This window comes from Mustelus asterias, chromosome 9 (assembly GCF_964213995.1).
Source record: "Mustelus asterias chromosome 9, sMusAst1.hap1.1, whole genome shotgun sequence".
In the NCBI taxonomy this organism is placed as follows: Eukaryota; Metazoa; Chordata; class Chondrichthyes; order Carcharhiniformes; family Triakidae; genus Mustelus; species Mustelus asterias.
In genome coordinates this window covers 69,219,390-69,237,659 of record NC_135809.1, presented here as the reverse complement: position 1 = coordinate 69,237,659, position 18,270 = coordinate 69,219,390, and the positions used below count along the sequence as shown (strand labels likewise).

At 56.7% G+C, this 18,270-nt stretch overlaps 1 protein-coding gene across 3 annotated transcripts in view; it reads left to right on the top strand.

Moving 5' to 3' along the window:
- Window positions 1-18,270, top strand: part of LOC144498735 (lysosomal acid phosphatase-like) — a 94,336-nt gene that overhangs the window by 25,051 nt on the left and 51,015 nt on the right. For all 3 annotated transcript variants that reach the window (XR_013498750.1, XR_013498749.1, XM_078220326.1), the window contains exons 4-6: window positions 1,436-1,588; window positions 2,499-2,597; window positions 4,424-4,519. Coding sequence is in view for 1 of the 3 variants with exons in the window: in XM_078220326.1 (XP_078076452.1) it covers window positions 1,436-1,588; window positions 2,499-2,597; window positions 4,424-4,519 (348 nt within the window). In the remaining 2 variants the exon portion in view is untranslated. The remainder of the gene's footprint in view (window positions 1-1,435; window positions 1,589-2,498; window positions 2,598-4,423; window positions 4,520-18,270) is intronic.

Below are 18,270 nucleotides of genomic sequence, written 5' to 3'. Positions count from 1 at the left end.
CCCTAACACGTTCTTCAAGGAGCTGGAATTGGGTGCACTTTCTACAGGTGTACTCAGCTGGGACACTAATGGTGTCCCTCACCTCAAACATCCCACAGGAGGAACATTGCACTATCTGCACTGACATCCTTGCTAACTTCCCGAACTAAGAAACGAAAAAAAAAAATGATGATCAAGAGTAGACTGGGGCAGTAATTGGGCAGGTTGGATTTGTCCTGTCTCTTGTGTACAGGACATACCTGGGCAATTTTCCACATTGCCGGGTAGATGCCAGTGTTGTTGCTGGACTGTTTGGCTAGGGCACAGCAACTTCTGGAGCACAAGTCTTCAGAACTATTGCTGGAGCGTTGTTAGAGCCCAAATCCTTTGCTGTATCCAGTGCCTTCAGCTGTTTCTTTATATCACGTGAAGTGAATCAAATTGGCTGAAGACTGACATCTGTGATCCTGAGGGCCTCTGGAGGAAGCCAAGATGGATCATCCACTTGACACTTCTGGCTGAAGATTGTAGTGGATGCGTCACCTTATCTTTTGCACTGATGTGCTGGGCTCCTCATTATTGCGGATGGGGATATTTGTGGAGCCTCTTTCAGTGAGTTGTTTGGTTGTTCGCAACTGGATGCGACAGGACTGCAGAGCTTAGATCTGATCCATTGGTTGGGGGGAATTGCTTATCTCTGACTACTACTTGCTGCTTATGCTGCTTGGCATTGCAAGTAGTCCTGTGTTGTAACTTCTCCAGGTTGACATCTAATTTTTAGATAGGCCTGGTGCTGCTCCTGACATGCCCTCCTGAACTCTTCATATGCTTTTCCCCCTTGGTTCCTTCACCACCTGTCACAGTCCCAGTTTAGCAGCTATGTCTTTTTTGAACCAGGCCAGCTCCGTCTGTAGTGGTGTTAGAAAGCCACTCTTGGCAAAGGAGATTGAAGTCCCCCGCCGAGAGTACATTTTGCACCCTTAACCACCCTCAATGCTTCCTCCAAGTGTGTTCAACGTGGAGAAGTACTGATTCACCAGCTGAAGGGGGCAAGGGGGGAAACAGTGTGTGGTGGCTAGCAAGGGGTTTCCATCCCTATGTTTAATCTAGTGACATGAGACTGCACAGGGTCCAAAATCAATGTTGAGAATTCCCAGGGCAACTCCCTCCTGATTCTTGACCACTGTGCAGCCACCTCTGCTGGATCTGTTAAGACAGTGGGACAAGACAGAGCCATTGTCGTGGAGTACGTTTTCAGGAAAGGCATTAAAATGGTAGAAATAAATAAGGTATAAAAGCAATTGAATGTGATTCTGCAGTTCAAGACTGATAGGATTTGGTTAAAAAAAACGTGGGCAGGCATGGTTAATCTCAACAATTAGGCCCTTGTTGGGCCTAATGGCCCTTTTGTGTTCCTACACTTGGAACAAATATAACTATTTTCTCTCCACTGTAGATTTATGTTCGGAGTACGGATATTGACCGGACTCTAATGAGTGCTGAGTCAGATCTCGCTGGTCTGTACCCTCCACATGGACAGCAGATCTTCCATCCTGACCTTAAGTGGCAACCTATTCCCGTGCATACAGTACCTGTAAGAGATGAAAAGGCAAGTATCCACAATAAAGAGTGAAGAGCAACTGTGCACCATTCACAGAAAGAAGAGAGAATGGGCCCTCACGTACAGGGGAGAGTGTGGAGCTCTATACGCTAGTACAGGAGAGAGAGTGCGTACTCGCACAAGTACAGGGCAGAATACGGAGCTCCCTATACTAGGAAAGGAGAGAGTATGGGCCGTCGTACAGGAGAGAGTGCAGAGCACTGTACACTAGTATAGGGGAGAGAACGGGCCCTGATACAGTTACAGGGGGTAGTGTGGAGCTCCGTACACTAGTATAGGGGAGAGAATGGGCCCTGATACAGTTACAGGGGGTAGTGTGGAGCTCCGTACACTAGTATAGGGGAGAGAACGGGCCCTGATACAGTTACAGGGGGTAGTGTGGAGCTCCGTACACTAGTATAGGGGAGAGAACGGGCCCTCATACAGTTCCAGGGGGTAGTGTGGAGCTCCGTACACTAGTATAGGGGAGAGAACGGGCCCTGATACAGTTACAGGGGGTAGTGTGGAGCTCCGTACACTAGTATAGGGGAGAGAACGGGCCCTGATACAGTTACAGGGGGTAGTGTGGAGCTCCGTACACTAGTATAGGGGAGAGAACGGGCCCTGATACAGTTACAAGGGAGAGTATGGAACTCCCAGCACTAATACGGTGCGGGGGGGTGGAGAATGGGCCCTCGTACAGGTACAGGGGACAGTGTGGAGCACAGTACACAAGTATAGGGGGAAGAGAGCACGTGGTCACTGGCAGCGTTACAGAGGAGGGGATCATAGGGCCCCATGCAGTGGTACGGTGAACAGCACAGGGTTGACAACAATCTGTGCACAGGTGTGACAAATGTGTCTGGGGCCCCGGCGGCCCTCGCGCTGGCACTTACTGACACTATCTGCATCTTTTTAGTTGTTGCTGTACCCATTGAAAAACTGCCCTCGCTATGCTGAGTTGATGGTGGAGACTGAGAATTGTTCTGAGTACAAGGAAGTTCAGCAGGCAAACCAGGTAAGTGAGAAGCAGTTTGCCAACACAAATCTGTTGAACCTCTGCTAATCCCACCCCTTTGTGTTTTGCTTCTGTGTGCTGCCCCCTGCCTGCTCTACCATGGCATGGCATTTTGTTTCACAATTTAACCCCGCACCCGCTCTCCCACCCTCCCTATTGCCCTCTGTGGGTCTGCGGTCTTGCGCACTCTGCCTCTCAGTCGGTCTCTCTCTCATTCGCAAGTTCTCCACCTTTCTCTCCCACGAGCGCACTCTTCATATCTTTCTCACTCGACTGCGGTCACAGACTCACTCTCACTCCTTTGCTCACACTCTGTGCCTCCTGCTCTCCCACTCCCTCGCTCACTCACACTCTGTGGCTCCCGCTCTCCCACTCCCTCGCTCACTCAAACTCTGTGGCTCCCGCTCTCCCACTCCCTCGCTCACTCACACTCTGTGCCTCCTGCTCTCCCACTCCCTCGCTCACTCAAACTCTGTGCCTCCCACTCTCTAACCCTCCCTCGCTCACTCAAACTCTGTGGCTCCCGCTCTCTCTCTCCCTCCCTCGCTTGCTCACACTCTGTGCCTCCTGCTCTCCCACTCCCTCGCTCACTCACACTCTGTGCCTCCTGCTCTCCCACTCCCTCGCTCACTCACACTCTGTGCCTCCTGCTCTCCCACTCCCTCGCTCACTCACACTCTGTGCCTCCCACTCTCCCACTCCCTCGCTCACTCACACTCTGTGTGTCACACTCTCTCTCTCCCTCCCTCGCTTGCTCAAACGCTCTCCCTCCTCGCTCTCGCCCTCTCACCCCCCACCCTCCACCACCCCGCCCTTGCCCCCCGCCCTTGCCCCCTGGCCCCCCGCCCTTGTCCCCTGGCCCCCCGCCCTTGCCCCCTGGCCCCCCAGCCCTGGCCCCCCGCCCTTGCCCCCTGGCCCCCCGCCCTTGTCCCCTGGCCCCCCGCCCTTGCCCCCTGGCCCCCCGCCCTTGCCCCCTGGCCCCCCGCCCTTGTCCCCTGGCCCCCCCACCCTTGCCCCCTGGCCCCCCGCCCTTGCCCCCTGGCCCCCCGCCCTTGCCCCCTGGCCCCCCGCCCTTGTCCCCTGGCCCCCCCACCCTTGTCCCCTGGCCCCCCGCCCTTGTCCCCTGGCCCCCCCACCCTTGCCCCCTGGCCCCCCCACCCTTGCCCCCTGGCCCCCCGCCCTTGCCCCCTGGCCCCCCGCCCTTGTCCCCTGGCCCCCCGCCCTTGTCCCCTGGCCCCCCGCCCTTGTCCCCTGGCCCCCCGCCCTTGCCCCCTGGCCCCCCGCCCTTGTCCCCTGGCCCCCCACCCTTGCCCCCTGGCCCCCCGCCCTTGCCCCCTGGCCCCCCGCCCTTGTCCCCTGGCCCCCCGCCCTTGCCCCCTGGCCCCCCGCCCTTGCCCCCCGGCGCCTCCCTACACGCTCGCGTCCGGGCCCCCACTCTCGCCACCCCCCCCCCCCCACCCCCCCCCCCACCCTCACCCTCTGGGGCCCTGCTCTTGCCCGGGGGGGGGGGGCAAGAACGGGGCGGGGCCCACCCGCCCACCCGCCCACCCCGCACTGCCCGGCCCCGCCCCATTCTTGCCCACCCCCAGGCCCCCCACTGCCCGGCCCCACCCCTGCCCCCCCCCCCCTTATCCTCTTGCATGCCTGCCTGTGTGCCATTGCTCTCTGCTTCCTTTACTGAGGGCGAGTAATTCTGTCTGGGACCTCCACTCTGAGGGACTCTATCTCTGAGCCTCTTGGGGACCCTCCTCTCTAATGATAACCTCCCCTTTAAGCAGCCAACCTTGTCTAATATTGTTTGTTCTACTCGCTGGTCACTCGTCTAGGACTTTCTGAAGAGGTTATCTGCAAACACGGGGATTCCCTATAAGAATATGTTGCTGCGTAATGTGTGGTCGATTTATGACACCTTGTACTGTGAGGTGAGTAGCACAGAGTTGTGACAAGTTTCTTTTCAATGGGATACTGAACTGGAAGCTACAAGAGAGCACAGTGAGGGTGGACAGCAGTGTGCTTGCAGGTATGTATGTGCAAACCCTGCCGCCCCATTCTAAACCACCTTCCCCATGTTCATCCTGCCTCTATTCTGTGGGTTCTGCCTGATTGCATACCAGTGTTTTGATCATTTGAATTGATGAGGGGTGAGGGGAAAGCACCTGAGAATGAGCTCTCTCTCTCTATCTTAACGGTCACAGAAAAAAACCAAAAGCAGGATATCCATTTCTATTGTGCTATTCACAGCTCGAAAATGTCCTAAAGTGCATGACATCAAATGAAATGTGTTTCAAGTGTCAGCATTGTTGTAACGTAGGAAATCCTGGAGCTAGATTGCACAAAGATCCCGTACTCAGGAATGAGACGATGATTATCCCCCCCCTCCCCTTGCCCCCCTCCCCTTGCCCCCCTCCCCTTGCCCCCCTCCCCTTGCCCCCCTCCCCTTGCCCCCCTCCCCTTGCCCCCCTCCCCTTGCCCCCCTCCCCTTGCCCCCCTCCCCTTGCCCCCCTCCCCTTGCCCCCCTCCCCTTGCCCCCCTCCCCTTGCCCCCCTCCCCTTGCCCCCCTCCCCTTGCCCCCCTCCCCTTGCCCCCCTCCCCTTGCCCCCCTCCCCTTGCCCCCCTCCCCTTGCCCCCCTCCCCTTGCCCCCCTCCCCTTGCCCCCCTCCCCTTGCCCCCCTCCCCTTGCCCCCCTCCCCTTGCCCCCCTCCCCTTGCCCCCCTCCCCTTGCCCCCCTCCCCTTGCCCCCCTCCCCTTGCCCCCCTCCCCTTGCCCCCCTCCCCTTGCCCCCCTCCCCTTGCCCCCCTCCCCTTGCCCCCCTCCCCTTGCCCCCCTCCCCTTGCCCCCCTCCCCTTGCCCCCCTCCCCTTGCCCCCCTCCCCTTGCCCCCCTCCCCTTGCCCCCCTCCCCTTGCCCCCCTCCCCTTGCCCCCCTCCCCTTGCCCCCTCCCCTTGCCCCCTCCCCTTGCCCCCTCCCCTTGCCCCCTCCCCTTGCCCCCTCCCCTTGCCCCCTCCCCTTGCCCCCCTCCCCTTGCCCCCCTCCCCTTGCCCCCCTCCCCTTGCCCCCCTCCCCTTGCCCCCCTCCCCTTGCCCCCCTCCCCTTGCCCCCCTCCCCTTGCCCCCCTCCACTTGCCCCCCTCCCCTTGCCCCCCTCCCCTTGCCCCCCTCCCCTTGCCCCCCACCCCTTGCCCCCCACCCCTTGCCCCCCACCCCTTGCCCCCCTCCCCTTGCCCCCCTCCCCTTGCCCCCCTCCCCTTGCCCCCCTCCCCTTGCCCCCCTCCCCTTGCCCCCCTCCCCTTGCCCCCCTCCCCTTGCCCCCCTCCCCTTGCCCACCTCCCCTTGCCCACCTCCCCTTGCCCACCTCCCCTTGCCCACCTCCCCTTGCCCACCTCCCCTTGCCCACCTCCCCTTGCCCCCCCTCCCCTTGCCCCCCCTCCCCTTGCCCCCCCTCCCCTTGCCCCCCCTCCCCTTGCCCCCCCTCCCCTTGCCCCCCCTCCCCTTGCCCCCCCTCCCCTTGCCCCCCCTCCCCTTGCCCCCCCTCCCCTTGCCCCCCCTCCCCTTGCCCCCCCTCCCCTTGCCCCCCCTCCCCTTGCCCCCCCTCCCCTTGCCCCCCCTCCCCTTGCCCCCCCTCCCCTTGCCCCCCTCCCCTTGCCCCCCTCCCCTTGCCCCCCTCCCCTTGCCCCCCTCCCCTTGCCCCCCTCCCCTTGCCCCCCTCCCCTTGCCCCCCTCCCCTTGCCCCCCTCCCCTTGCCCCCCTCCCCTTGAACCGCCCTCCCCTTGAACCGCCCTCCCCTTGAACCGCCCTCCCCTTGAACCGCCCTCCCCTTGAACCGCCCTCCCCTTGAACCGCCCTCCCCTTGGTCCCCCCCTCCCCTTGGTCCCCCCCTCCCCATGGCCCCCCCCTCCCTCCCCTTGGCCCCCTCCCTCCCCTTGGCCCCCCCCCTCCCCTTGGCCCCCCCCTCCCCTCGCGCCCCGCCCCCTTCCCCTCGCGCGGCGCCCCCCTTCCACTCGCGCGGCGCCCCCCTTCCCCTCGCGCGGCGCCCCCCTTCCCCTCGCGCGGCGCCCCCCTTCCCCTCGCGCGGCGCCCCCCCTTCCCCTCGCGCGGCGCCCCCCTTCCCCTCGCGCGGCGCCCCCCTTCCCCTCGCGCGGCGCCCCCCTTCCCCTCGCGCGGCGCCCCCCTTCCCCTCGCGCGGCGCCCCCCTTCCCCTCGCGCGGCGCCCCCCTTCCCCTCGCGCGGCGCCCCCCTTCCCCTCGCGCGGCGCCCCCCTTCCCCTGCCCCGCCCCTTCTCCCCGCCCCGCCCCTTCCCCCCGCCCCGCCCCTTCCCCCCGCCCCGCCCCTTCCCCCCGCCCCGCTCCGCCACTTCCCCCCGCCCCGCCCCTTCCCCCCGCCCCGCCCCTTCCCCCGCCCCGCCCCTTCCCCCGCCCCGCCCCTTCCCCCGCCCCGCCCCTTCCCCCCGCCCCGCCCCTTCCCCCCGCCCCGCCCCTTCCCCCCGCCCCGCCCCTTCCCCCCGCCCCGCCCCTTCCCCCCGCCCCGCCCCTTCCCCCCGCCCCGCCCCTTCCCCCCGCCCCGCCCCTTCCCCCCGCCCCGCCCCTTCCCCCCGCCCCGCCCCTTCCCCCGCCCCGCCCCTTCCCCCCGCCCCGCCCCTTCCCCCCGCCCCGCCCCTTCCCCCCGCCCCGCCCCTTCCCCCCGCCCCGCCCCTTCCCCCCGCCCCGCCCCTTCCCCCCGCCCCGCCCCTTCCCCCCGCCCCGCCCCTTCCCCCCGCCCCGCCCCTTCCCCCCGCCCCGCCCCTTCCCCCCGCCCCGCCCCTTCCCCCCGCCCCGCCCCTTCCCCCCGCCCCGCCCCTTCCCCCCGCCCCGCCCCTTCCCCCCGCCCCGCCCCTTCCCCCCGCCCCGCCCCTTCCCCCCGCCCCGCCCCTTCCCCCCCGCCCCGCCCCTTCCCCCCCGCCCCTTCCCCCCCGCCCCGCCCCTTCCCCCCCGCACCTTCCCCCCGCCCCGCCCCTTCCCCCCGCCCCGCCCCTTCCCCCCGCCCCGCCCCTTCCCCCCGCCCCGCCCCTTCCCCCCGCCCCGCCCCTTCCCCCCGCCCCGCCCCTTCCCCCCGCCCCGCCCCTTCCCCCCGCCCCGCCCCTTCCCCCCGCCCCGCCCCTTCCCCCCGCCCCGCCCCTTCCCCCCGCCCCGCCCCTTCCCCCCGCCCCGCCCCTTCTCCCCCGCCCCGCCCCTTCCCCCCCCGCCCCTTCCCCCCCGCCCCGCCCCTTCCCCCCCGCACCTTCCCCCCGCCCCGCCCCTTCCCCCGCCCCGCCCCTTCCCCCCGCCCCGCCCCTTCCCCCGCCCCGCCCCTTCCCCCCCGCCCCGCCCCTTCCCCCCCGCCCCGCCCCTTCCCCCGCCCCTTCCCCCGCCCCTTCCCCCGCCCCTTCCCCCGCCCCTTCCCCCGCCCCTTCCCCCGCCCCTTCCCCCGCCCCTTCCCCCGCCCCTTCCCCCGCCCCGCCCCTTCCCCCGCCCCTTCCCCCGCCCCGCCCCTTCCCCCGCCCCTTCCCCCGCCCCTTCCCCCGCCCCTTCCCCCGCCCCTTCCCCCGCCCCTTCCCCCGCCCCGCCCCTTCCCCCTCCCCGCCCCTTCCCCCGCCCCGCCCCTTCCCCCGCCCCGCCCCTTCCCCCGCCCCGCCCCGCCCCTTCCCCCGCCCCGCCCCTTCCCCCGCCCCGCCCCTTCCCCCGCCCCGCCCCTTCCCCCGCCCCGCCCCTTCCCCGCCCCGCCCCTTCCCCGTCCCGCCCCTTCCCCGTCCCGCCCCTTCCCCCGCCCCGCCCCTTCCCCCGCCCCTTCCCCCGCCCCGCCCCTTCCCCCGCCCCGCCCCTTCCCCCGCCCCGCCCCTTCCCCCGCCCCGCCCCTTCCCCCGCCCCGCCCCTTCCCCCGCCCCGCCCCTTCCCCCGCCCCGCCCCTTCCCCCGCCCCGCCCCTTCCCCCGCCCCGCCCCTTCCCCCGCCCCGCCCCTTCCCCCGCCCCGCCCCTTCATCTGCCCCGCCCCTTCATCCGCCCCGCCCCTTCATCCGCCCCGCCCCTTCATCCGCCCCGCCCCTTCATCCGCCCCGCCCCTTCATCCGCCCCGCCCCTTCCCCCGCCCCGCCCCGCCCCCCGCCCCTTCCCCCGCCCCGCCCCCTCGCCCCGCCCCTCGCCCCGCCCCCTCGCCCCCTCGCCCCGCCCCCTCGCCCCGCCCCGCCCCCTCGCCCCGCCCCCTCGCCCCGCCCCTCGCCCCCTCGCCCCTCCCCTCGCCCCGCCCCCTCGCCCTGCCCCCTCGCCCCCCCCGTGGTCCCCCGCCCTGAACCCGGGACCAGACCCCTCCCTGCCCCCCCCGCCCCCTCTCTCTGCCCCCCACCTCAGTCAGGGCTGAGTCTCAGTCATTTTATACATTTGGATACATGCTGTTTACAAACATAGATTGTTCCATTAAAACCACATAAACCACAGCACTCTGATTCCACTGTGCACCTGGCTCTTCTTTGACTGTCATTGGCAGCTGGAACTAGTTTGCCCCAATTTTTGCTCATGATTGCTGCTCACCACAGCCCTTGCAGAAGCTAATTGTTTTTTAAGTTTCACTATGGCCTTATCGAATCTAATATATCTGAAATATCCCAGCAGTGTCTGCTCTGTTAGCTCATTGACAATTACAGCGTCCTTGGTCTTCGCACATTTGGCTAAGTTCACTACCAGGTTAGCATTGTTTAAACTTGGGAAAAATGTCTTCATATGGTACAAAATGGTCTTCCTATAACTAGCAAGTCATTAATATACGCTGCACAGTTAAGTAAGCTGGCGAATTCTTGGTTCATTTGCCTGGGCATCACATTGTACTGGAGTGAGCCATCTGGGGTAATGAAAGCTGCAGTTTTTTTCGCATGGGTAGTCATGCCAGAACCCCCTCACAGATTGACTGCTAATTTAAGTGGAGTTTCCCACTCAGCCTTCAGTGCGAGGAATTGAGTATGAATCAGTTTGGATCACTGCGTCAACTTTTCTATAGTCAATACAGAGCCTTTTGGAATCAATTTGCTTCGGAACTAATATGATAGGAGGATTGACTGGGTTTGCTTATGTTGTCTTTCAACATGTGTCAAATCTTCTCTCAAGCGTACTTGGCCAGTATGAGTTCTGTTTAGACCATAAGACATCGGAGCAGAATTTAGGCCACTCTGCCCATCGAGTCGAGCCATTCAATCATGGCTGATATTTTTCTCATCCCCATTCTCCTGCCTTTTCCCCATAACCCCGATCCCCTTATTAATCAAGAACCTATCTATCTCTGTCTTAAAGACATTCAATGACCTGGCCTCCACAGCCTTCTGTGGCAAAGAGTTCCACAGATTCACCACTCTCTGGCTGAAGAAATTCCTCCTCATCTCTGTTTTTATGTATTGTCCCTTTAGCCGGAGGCTGTGCCCTCTGGTTCTAGTTTTTACTACTGGTGGAAACATCTGGAACATATGGATGATATTGGAATAGTGTAGGTTAGATGGGCTTTAGATTGGTTTCACTGGTTGGCGCAACATCAAGGGCCGAAGGGCCTGTACTGCGCTGTAATGTTCTATGTTCTATCCTCTCCATGTCCCCTCTATCCAGGCCTCGCAGTATCCTGCAAGTTTCAATAAGATCCCCCTCATCCTTCTCAGCTCCAACGAGTACAGACCAACAGTCCTCAACCGTTCCTCATACGACAGGCTCTTCATTCCAGGGATCATTCTTGTGAACCTCCTCTGGACCCTTTCCAAGGCCAGCACATCCTTCCTTAGATTTGGGGCCCAAAATTGCTCACAATACTCCAAATGGAGTCTGACCAGAGCCTTATACAACCTCAGAAGTACATCCCTGCTCTTGTATTCTAGCCCTCTCGACATGAATGCTAACATTGCATTTGCCTTCCTAACTGCCGAATGAACCTGCACATTAACCTTCAGAGAATCTTGAACAAGGACTCCCAAGTCCCTTTGTGTTTCTGATTTCCTCAGCATTTTCCCATTTAGAAAATAGTCTATGCCTCCATTCCTCCTTCCAAAGTGCACAACCTCACACTTTTCCATATTGTATTCCATCTGCCACTTCTTTACCCATTCTCCTAACCTGTCCAAGTCCTTCTGCAGCCCCCCTGCTTCCTCAATACTACCTGTCCCTCTACATATCTTTGTGTCATCTGCAAACTTAGCAACAGTGCCTTCAGTTCCTTCTTCCAAATCGTTAATGTATATTGTGAAAAGTTGTGGTCCCAGCAATAACCCCTGAGGCACACCACTAGTCACCGGCTGCCATCCTGAAAAAGACCCCTTTATCCCCACTCTCTGCCTTTTGCCAGTCACCCAATCCTCTATCCATGCCAGGATCTTCCTTTAACATCATCGGCACCTATGTTTGTAGGTGGGGTCTCTCCTGCACCATTAAGGGCCAAGGAAGTGAAACTTGGCTTGTCCCTACAGACTTCCTTAAACGCTCAACAATTTAATGATGTTCTTGCTCAGCATGTATACTGTACCTAATCTCCCGAATATCCCTGTTCTGACTAGCTTCACATAGGGGGTTCAATCTGGAAAATTTCGGTCATCATTCCTAAGCTCTTTGCACTATCAGTTTCTTCGTCATTCATCCCCCAGTGTTGGGCCATTCATCTGACATGCTGCCTCACCTCCCTCTGGGGTTTTCTTAGCTATGTATCGTGTTACCACAGTCGGGATGACAGGGATTTCTTTGCACAACCTCTCCATTTCTCTGAGTTCACTCAACTTAACTGAGACTACTGGAGAGGTTACCACTCTACTCCATTCAGATGGATCTGATATATGGCCATGAACCCAACCTCAGTATTCTTCACTAGAATGTCATGGATCTGCCTGGTGACAGCAGTAGCCAGCAGTCAAAGGGGATGATGAGATGCGACCTTTCTTAGTAATGAGATTAACAGACAGAATCAGGTGTGAATAGCTATCATCAGGAAACAGTTTACCTAGGTGTCTAAAAAATCAGTGAAGGTATGCAGGTGCTAATTTCTAATGTGAGAACCAAGAAAAGTACAGCACAGGAACAGGCCCTTCGGCCTTCCAAGCCTGTGCCGATCATGATGCCCTAATTAAGCTAACAAAAAACCTCAAGGCTATGTATTTGCTCAGACTTAAGCTAAGTACAAAGACTCAAAATGCAGTGTACTGATGTTGAAGACGTGACTTTATTTAACCAAACAATCGAATGGGAGAATGATATGAGGAAACCCTGCACTCATGGTATAGAATGCAGGCAGCCAGATATCAGTCTGAAGAACAATGCCCCTGTGAAGGCAATTATACATTCCCAAAATCAGATTGCCTACCTTTCCGGTGGGCATTATCCAGTAAACACTAATGCAAATCAGTCAATAACCATCCTGTCATTAACTCCAGCCAATAGCAATGCACATGATGAGCTAATGGGATTTCATTTGTTATTAAATTATGGGCTTTACCTCCCTTCAGTTGTTCGTAGTACATACAAATGATTTGGAGGAAAATGTAGCTGGTCTGATTACTAAGTTCGCAGAGGACACAAAAATTGGTGGAGTTGTGGATAGTGAAGAGGATTGTCAGAAGATGCAGCGCGATATAGACCGGTTGGAGACTTGGGTGGAGAAATGGCAAATGGAGTTTAATCCGGACAAGTGTGAGATAATGCATTTTGGAAGGTCCAATTCATGTAGGAATTATAGAACCCTTAGGAAAGTGGCAACACAGGTAGATAAGGTAGTCAAGAAAGCATACGGCATGCTTGCCTTCATCGGTCGGTATAAAAATTGGCGGGTCATGCTGCAACTGTACAGAGCCTTCGGCCTCATTTAGAATATTGTGTACAATTTTGCTCGCCACGCTACCAGAAGGATGTGGATGCTTTGGAGAGGGTACAGAAGAGGTACCAGGATGCTGCCGGGTCTGGCAGGTATCAGCTAGGAGGACAGGTTGGATAAACTCGGTTTGTTCTCGCTGGAATGACGGAGGTTCAGGGGTGACCTGATAGAGGTCTACAAGATTATGAGTGACATGGACAGAGTGGATAGTCAGATACTCTTTCCTAGGATAGAAAAGCCAAGTGCTAGGGGACATGAGTTTAAGGTGCGTGGGGAAAAGTTTAGAGGAGGTATGCGAGGCAGGTATTTTTTATACAGAGGGTGGTGAATGTCTGGAACGCGCTGCTTGGGGATGTTGTGCCTGCCTCGCAGTCTGTTTTAACCCTTATACGGTGGACAAATAACTGCGAGTAGACGTCTGGTTAGTTCAATCAATATTCATAGAATCATAGAAACCTTACAGTGCAGAAAGAGGCCATTTGGCCCATCGAGTTTGTACCGACCACAATCCCACCCAGGCCCTGTCCCCATATCCCTACATATTTACCCGCTAATCTCTCTAACCTACGCGTCTCAGGACACCAAGGGGCAATTTTTAGCATGGCCAATCAACCTAACCCGCACATCTTTGGACTGTGGGAGGAAACCGGAGAACCTGGAGAAAATCCACTCAGACACAAGGAGAATGTGCAAACTCCACACAGACAATGACCCAAGCCGGGAATCGAACCCAGGTCCTTGGAGCTGTGAAGCAGCAGTGCTAACCACTGTGCTACCGTGCCGCCCAATATTTATTTAAGACACACAATCAATAATCACCCACCCAACCAACAATAACTTAATCTTACAGAAAATACTAGAGTTCAAGTCCAATGCAAGACCTTGACTGAACTTTGCGTGACTGGCAAGTACCCGAACAGATATTGGCCTTTATCTGTGCGTTGGTCTCGGTTGTTCTCTGCGTAGTCTGGTCCTTTGGTCTGGTCTGGTATTAGAAATAGAAATAGAAACCCTACAGTACAGAAGGAGGCCATTCAGCCCATCGAGTCTGCACCGACCACAATCCCACCCAGGCCCTACCCCCATATCCCTACATATTTACCCACTAATCCCTCTAACCTACACATCTCATAACACTAAGGGGCAATTTTAGCATGGCCAATCAACCTAACCCGCACATCTTTGGACTGTGGGAGGAAACCGGAGCACTCGGAGGAAACCCACGCAGACACGAGGAGAATGTGCAAACTCCACACAGACAGTGACCCAAGCCGAGAATCGAACCCAGGTCCCTGGAGCTGTGAAGCAGCAGTGCTAACCACTGTGCTACTGTGCCGCCCTCTGGCTCTGGCTCTGGTCTTCCTTCCTTCTCGTGTGTGGTGGCTCTCCTCGTGCTGGTTGTCGCTGACGATGGTCACCGGTGTTTAGCTCGTTCGTGGGGTCAGAGAGAGAGAGATTCTTGGTTGTGCAGCACCCTTTATACCCTGTTGGGTTTCGCACTCCTTTTGGCCATTGCCAATCAATCAATCAGGACTTGAACACCCTGATCGATAAAGTCCAATTGGGTGCTGCCACACCAATCTCTGGGTGTCCCCCCAACGGCCATGTCTGCAGATGCTGGGGGCACGTAGAGTACACAGCTCCCTCCCAAATAAGGGGTTACGGCGCCCCCTATGTCTGGTAAACCACCCAGTTTGACCAGAAAGTCTCTTTTGTCCTGGAGATGACCCATAGCCTGTGGATTCACCCGTCTGGGTTGCAGCCTGTTTATCTCTGTCTTTTAGGCTGCAGCCTGTCGTTTTAGTTCTTGCCCAATTGTCCCAGAGTGCTTTACAAATCGCCATTTTAGATGGCCCGTTTGGCCACAGTCCCCCCTTTGATCCTGAACACGAAGCGTGATGGATCACAAACTCAGGACCAGTATCTGTCAGGAATTCCCCAGTCACTCAACAGTCAAGTAAGGCCCAGGCATTGGCATGCACAGTAATAATACATTCATGCAACATATTCCAGAAGCTACAGACAACAACGAAGGCATTCGGCATGCTTGGTTTCATCGGTCAGAACATTGAATACAGGAGTTGGAATGTCTTGTTGAAGTTGTTCAAGGCATTGGTAAGGCCACACTTGGAATACTGTGTGCAATTCTGGTCACCCTATGATAGAAAGGATATTATTAAACTAGAAAGAGTGCAGAAAAGATTTACTAGGATGCTACCGGGACTTGATGGATTGAGTTATAAGGAGAGGCTGGATAGACTGGGACTTTCTTCTCTGGAGCGTAGGAGGCTGTGGGGTGATCTTATAGAGGTGTATAAAATAATGAGGGGCACAGATCAGCTAGATAGTCAATATCTTTCCCCAAAGGTAGGGGAGTCTAAAACTAGAGGGCATAGGTTTAAGGTGAGAGGGGAGAGATACAAAAGTTTTCAGAGGAGCAATTTTTTCACCCAGAGGGTGGTGAGTGTCTGGAACAAGCTGCCAGAGGTAGTAGTAGAGGCGGGTACAATTTTATCTTTTAAAAAGCATTTAGAAGTTACATGGGTACGATGGGTATAGAGGGATATGGGCCAAATGCAGGCAATTGGGATTAGCTTAGGGGTTTAAAAAAAAAGGGTGGCATGGACAAGTTGGGCCGAAGAGCCTGTTTCCATGCTGTAAACCTCTATGTCTCTCTGACTCTAACACTCTACAAATACAAACAACCACATATTCTAAACCCCATTATTACAATAAGCTAGTTACCCGCAAATACAGACAATCCGATATTTCAAACACCATTATTACAATAAGCTAATTACCCACAAATACAGATAATCTCATATTCTATACACCATTATTACAATAAGCTAATTATAAACCAACATTCAAACAAGCATTAGAATAAAGTATTCGCAGATCTGAGGCACATTTTGGTAGTCGAATTTCCAACGGCTCATTAGTACAAATCGCAAAATGGCAGGCTTCCTGTAAACATTGCTCTACTGAATTAGAGGGACCATGGTTCAAGGGCAGACCCTATGTTCTGCCTCTGGGTGATCCTCTTTTTCCATTGGCTGAATTGGACTGTGAGGACGATTAGATATACCAGGGTGAACAAAATCAGTACTACCGCCAGATGTGACATTATGCGAACAAATGGATGGATTTGGATGTTTGAGCCCCAGTTCCAAAGGTCATCCCACCAAGAGGTGACTTTAATTTCTTTAATCCTCCTTTTCACCCCTTGGGTCTGCTGTACTACTTTGGTGAAGGTTCTGTGGGCTGTCGCCAATTTTGCCCGAATCAGGTTCAATTCCTCTGGCAGGAGTTTTAGGCTTGTGTCATATTTCTCATGGTACTCCCCTAGAGTCTGTCGGAGCTCGTCAGTGGCGTTCAAATCTACCCTCTCCCTCTTATGAATGTCTGTTAGTTGAATGAGACCCACCCTGGCTGGTATGTCTGGAGAAGGGACTTAAGGCTCCGAAAGCTTGTGTGGCTTTTGCTACCAAATAAACCTGCTGGACTTTAACCTGGTGTTGTTAAACTTCTTACTATGTCTGGTTTGATACAGAATGTAGTGTTAGTAATGTTACAATGTGTCACACCATACTGATATTGTTTCAGGGAGGTGGTGAGACAGTATCTCTCTGCTCCCTTGTAAGCCACCCGAGTTATGTCTGTGTCCAGGCTACGAGCTTCTACTGAGCAATTTAGGCTAGTGTTTGTTCTGAAGCCACACAGTGCATGCTCATTTAAATAAACTGGATACGGGCATGCGATTATTTCGTCAGTTTGCTGACATCTGTCCAGTGTAGTGCCTATGAGTCTCCCTTCTTTCTCCACTGCATACGGTAAAGTGCCGTCGTACCCTATCCAGATATCCTCATGGATAGTCCCAATATTCTCCACTTCAAAGACCCTCAGTCCGACCTGGTCGCCAGTGATTATGGGGAGCCCTGATATCATTCCCAGGGCTTTTCCTGGAGTCCCTTTGCAGTCGTCATTGAACCAGACTTTGGTCAATTGTCGCATCTGGCAGCCAGATAACTCGGGGTGTTTCTTACCCATAAATAAGTGTTCCATCTGTTCATCACTAATCCAAGACGGAACCTGTCCACTGCGTACCTGCTCTAGGTTTTCCCTTAGCTGTTCTATCATCCACTGTCCATATGCACTACATAAAGTCCGGTTCTGTTGTCGGTCATCATACGCTAATTTTTCCCTGATAATTTGATTGATTGTCTTGGCGTGCCCTTCTAACACAGCTACCGTGTGGCTGCTGGCTGTGTTCCCAGTCAGTTCCCCTTCAGCATCTTGCTGATTGTCCTCATTGATAGAACTCAGTGTCTGTTTAACCTGTTGGGTCAGAACTCTAAGTTTATTGTCTAGGTCGGCTAAATCAAGGGCGTTGATGGTTGCTACCCCTGCCCCGTATGCTGTGGCCATGTCATTGACTAACTCCCTCCTGGATCTTTCCTGTCTTTTATCCATTCCTACCTTCCGTCCTAACAGTCTGCGAGTTAATCATAGAAATCATAGAAACCCTACAGTACAGAAAGAGGCCATTCGGCCCATCGAGTCTGCACCGACCACAATCCCACCCAGGCCCTACCCCCATATCCGTACATATTTTACCCACTAATCCCTCTAATCTACGCATCCCAGGACACTAAGGGGCAATTTTAACATGGCCAATCAACCTAACCCGCACATCTTTGGACTGTGGGAGGAAACCGGAGCACCCGGAGGAAACCCACGCAGACACGAGGAGACTGTGCAAACTCCACACAGACAGTGACTCAAGCCAGGAATCGAACCCAGGTCCCTGGAGCTGTGAAGCAGCAGTGCTAACCACTGTGCTACCGTGCCGCCCTGATTTTAAGTGGAGGTATAATCTCTTAAATTGGGGAGAACACCACTCTGGCAGTTGGGTCCCAGCTATATCCACCACCACAGGTACCAATTCATGGTGGATGTTGTCATACAGGGTTTTCCCTGTGTGTTTTAGTATCAATCCATTCTGTGGTCCGGGAGTGGCTTCAGAACAAATCGAGTGGGATGGGTCTGGGGTTGGCTTCGGCCCAGTTCTTATTTCACGCAATGCAAAGTTCCCCTCTATGAGCGTCCCGGGGCACCGCTGCCCGAGCTCTAATCCTTTTTCTGGGCTGTTGGCCAGACATCCAATTTCAGGGCACCCATTATTTGAAAATCCCCACCAATCCCCTTCTATGGTGACACTCAGATAACATTCAGTTGAACTGCCGTTTGGTTTTTTGTACACCTAGCCGCTGGTTGTTACAGCCAAACATTTCTTCTCGGGGTGCACTCATAACACATCCTCCTCACATTCCCCCGTGTCAGGTGGGGCAAACCATAAATAACCGGGTTACCACAAGTTCATCGTGCTTGGAATGTCCTGTGTGCTTATCCCGATGATGAGTCCGATGAGGTAGATCGTAGGTTGCATCTCTGTCGTCGTCCGTCACTGTCCTGAGGAGATCAATGTAATTTCTGCTGTTATCACATCTAATACTTGATGTATATACATGTATTTAAGGTGACCATGTCCCCCCCCCCTTTTTTTTTGAACACTTATTTGAGAGTGGCGTGGTCAGGAGGACCCGGGTATCTCAAGTGTCGCTTGCATGTCGTAATTTTTTTAAAATTCTAATTGTGGAGCACTATGGAGCAATTTTTGTTCAGATCGATGAATAGATGAATCGTGGGGTTGTCAGAAAAGAGCTTATTTAACTGGCCAGCAAATCAAGGCAGCCAGTTTTAGTCTAGCAGCAGTCATCATTAACTATAAGGATTCGAACAGCACTGGAGTCGGTCTGTAATGACCTGAAGAGGTGTCTG